Below are 2955 nucleotides of genomic sequence, written 5' to 3'. Positions count from 1 at the left end.
AACTTAATTGGCAATTGTTGTAGGAAAATCATGTCATCTAAAACGCTTTTCAGAATGAACAGTAGGAATTATGGTAGGTCCAAATAAACTTTGAAAATGTCAATAGCAATTTTATAGTTCCTTTAATATTCCAATTAAAAACTTTTTACTTTCCTCCAAAAAATTCAAAATGGACTTGACTTTGCTCCAGTTCTCAGGGACATTACCCTGTGAATCTCATGCATCTTTAACAGACTGTAAAAGACTGGTGCTGTACCATTCTAAATCCACATCCATCTTAATTAGGTAGTTTGGTTACTAATTTCTTGGTAAACCTGTAACTTCATCAGCTAATTATGTTATCAGAAGCAATTCCCTACATAGCAGCATATATGAACAAAGACAAAAAAGCAATATATTGTAATATTTAAGGAAACAAAACTTACTTCCGAAGTTTGCCTTCAACCATCCATTTATCTCTCCTTAAGTTTGACATATAATCAATGTTTTTATCAATTTCACTGTCAAAGACAAAATAATCCATTAACTGCTAACATACACATTTTTTTTCTGACAGACATTTATGTACAGATACTTTGCCTCGAAGAACTGTTTTGGAGAAAAAACTGTCTTGGTTAAAATTTGAAAGAAAACATTTTAAAGCTAGGAAATTTCAATATCCGAACACTGATGCAGCTGTTCCCATGTCAGTCTTTAGCTACAGCATCCCCTCAGCTTCCTTTCCATCAGAAGCGTGTAATTCACAACAGCTGACATTTCTTTCCATAGCTCTAACTCAGTGCCAAGCATCAAGGTGTCTTTGCCACAAAGCATCTACTCCTGTGCTGAAAAAACAGTTACCATTGGTATATCCAAGGTATTCTGCCCAGGATCCCTGGGATCTCCAAACCAACATTCCCTTTTCACTGCAAAAACTGGGGAACCAAAACATGGGTTTCAGTCCAGTCACCCTCTTCAAGCCTGCTCCCAACACATCCCAGCCTCAACAGTGCAGCAGATTATAGTTATTTCTATCATCAAAATATAGAAACTCAAGTTCTGAGTGATCATTTATGGGACTTAAAAGTCATCTGCAACAAGAGGAAGTTTCTTACTATGATGAATTTGATTGATACACTTGAGCTCTCTGGCACAGCTCATGCACAGCACTTGCACTGTCCACTCTTGCTACCTTTCAGCTTTGAAAAACCCAAAGTATCTCTTCCATTCTTGCCTTCCACAGCCCTGATTTGCTTTGGCAGCACCATGTACCAAACGCACAGAATTCAGCAGGAAACAAAGCAGCACTCAATGAGACAATAAAAGACTTTACCACAGTAAGTCACTCTGTGGGAGAACAGGCATCCTAGAGACTGGCATTTCCTAACTTTTTACTGCACATTGAGTTTTGACAAGTTGTCGAACATTTTAACATGCTGAACATGTTAAAATTATGAAATGCAGGGCACACTTGGATTACTACATCAAGTTTGCCACCTCACCTTATGACCCCAGTTAAAGCATTTAGACAAGAAGACAGGCCTTGAAAAACAAAAGGAAAAAACGAAAACTGCAAAAGATTTAACAACTCTTCCAAATTATTCACTGGACTACCTAGTACATTGCTTTGTAATCAACCAAATCTTTTACCCCCAAAATTGCTGGAGAAATTTTGGTGCAAGCTTTGAAAACAAAATTACGGATGAAACATGGAAAAAAAAGTTCTGTTCTTCTGTCATATCGGAAGTACATAAAGGTAAGAAGCAGTAACTCAACCAGTTTCAGCTTTCATTATAAGAATGTCAATAGCTCTCCTGTAACAGAACACAGTGTATTCACAGTATTTCTGAACTACATATTTTTTATAATTTTATTTTTGCATACCTATTTAGGAAAATCTTACCTTACTACACTTTTGCTGCACGCTAACTCATTGACCAGAAAAGCGAGTACTGATGCTTTCTGAGCTGGTGTGTGCGCCTGGAAAGCTTTTGTCTTCAAGCTCTCTGTCAGCTCCGTTTGCCCACAGTGAGCCTCCATGAATATCTGCAGAATCTCAGACACATTGTCTCGATTGATACCAACACTCAGTAAGTGTTCCCCAAGAATAGTTTTGGCCTAAAAAGGATAAAGACATTTCAAACAATTATGTTTTAAAATCTTATTTTCCTTTGCAGGCCGTATTATTGTTTATAGAAGAGGGGGGTGGGTTCATTTGCATTTTTACATAATTTTACATGATTTTATTTAATCTTTTACACAATTTTATTTAATTTTTACATGATTATTCTTTAAAATTATTCAAATGTAAATCTTTAATAGAGTAAAAAAATTAATAGGTCTTCACTTCTAAGTTTTTAAGAACAGAGATAATATTAATAATAATTAAATGGATGAAATTAAAAAACACAAGGTCCAATTACAAACTGATGAATACTGTTTTGTACAATGATGCTCTGTAGACTTCTGGAGTGGAAGAGAGTTGTACTGGTTTGAAAAAGAAGGCCAGTAAGAAAGAAAATCATGAATGAATTGGAGTTTTGATGAAGTCACCTACACAGCAGACTTTAGAGAAAGAAACAGCAAGGTTCGCTGAGAATAGAACATGAGGGTAAGAATGAAAAGGGGCGAGTGAAAGGAGTTAATACACGTAGCCTCAGACGTGAAAGTGCCCTACAAAAGGTCCAAATAAAAATGGGATGTGCATCAAGAACAGTGTGGCCAGCAGGAGCAGGGCAGTGATCCTTCCCCTGTACTCTGCCTTGGTGAGGCCACACCTTGAGTATTGTGTTCAGCTCTGGGCCCCTCAGTTCAGGAAGGACATTGAGGTGCTGGAGCAGGTCCAGAGAAGAGCAACGAGGCTGGTGAAGGGACTTGAGCACAAGTCCTATGAGGAGAGGCTGAGGGAGCTGGGGTTGTTTAGTCTGGAGAAGAGAAGGCTTAGAGGTGACCTCATCACTCTCTTCAACTACCTGA

General features: G+C 37.8%; 1 protein-coding gene across 13 annotated transcripts in view; it reads right to left on the bottom strand.

The window, feature by feature from the left end:
* Positions 1 to 2955, bottom strand: part of BAZ2B (bromodomain adjacent to zinc finger domain 2B) — an 86264-nt gene that overhangs the window by 20764 nt on the left and 62545 nt on the right. For all 13 annotated transcript variants that reach the window (XM_027907501.1, XM_027907508.1, XM_027907503.1 and 10 more), the window contains 2 exons: positions 1883 to 2097; positions 426 to 500 (listed from right to left, as the gene is read on the bottom strand). In XM_027907501.1, coding sequence (XP_027763302.1) covers positions 426 to 500; positions 1883 to 2097 — 290 coding nt within the window. The remainder of the gene's footprint in view (positions 1 to 425; positions 501 to 1882; positions 2098 to 2955) is intronic.

Source organism: Empidonax traillii, unplaced genomic scaffold (genome assembly GCF_003031625.1).
Source record: "Empidonax traillii isolate 1590-97213 ecotype Southwest subspecies unplaced genomic scaffold, ASM303162v1 scaffold1487:size278866, whole genome shotgun sequence".
Classification (NCBI taxonomy): Eukaryota; Metazoa; Chordata; class Aves; order Passeriformes; family Tyrannidae; genus Empidonax; species Empidonax traillii.
Note: the sequence above shows the minus strand (reverse complement) of the source record. Positions and strands in the feature narration are given on the sequence as shown.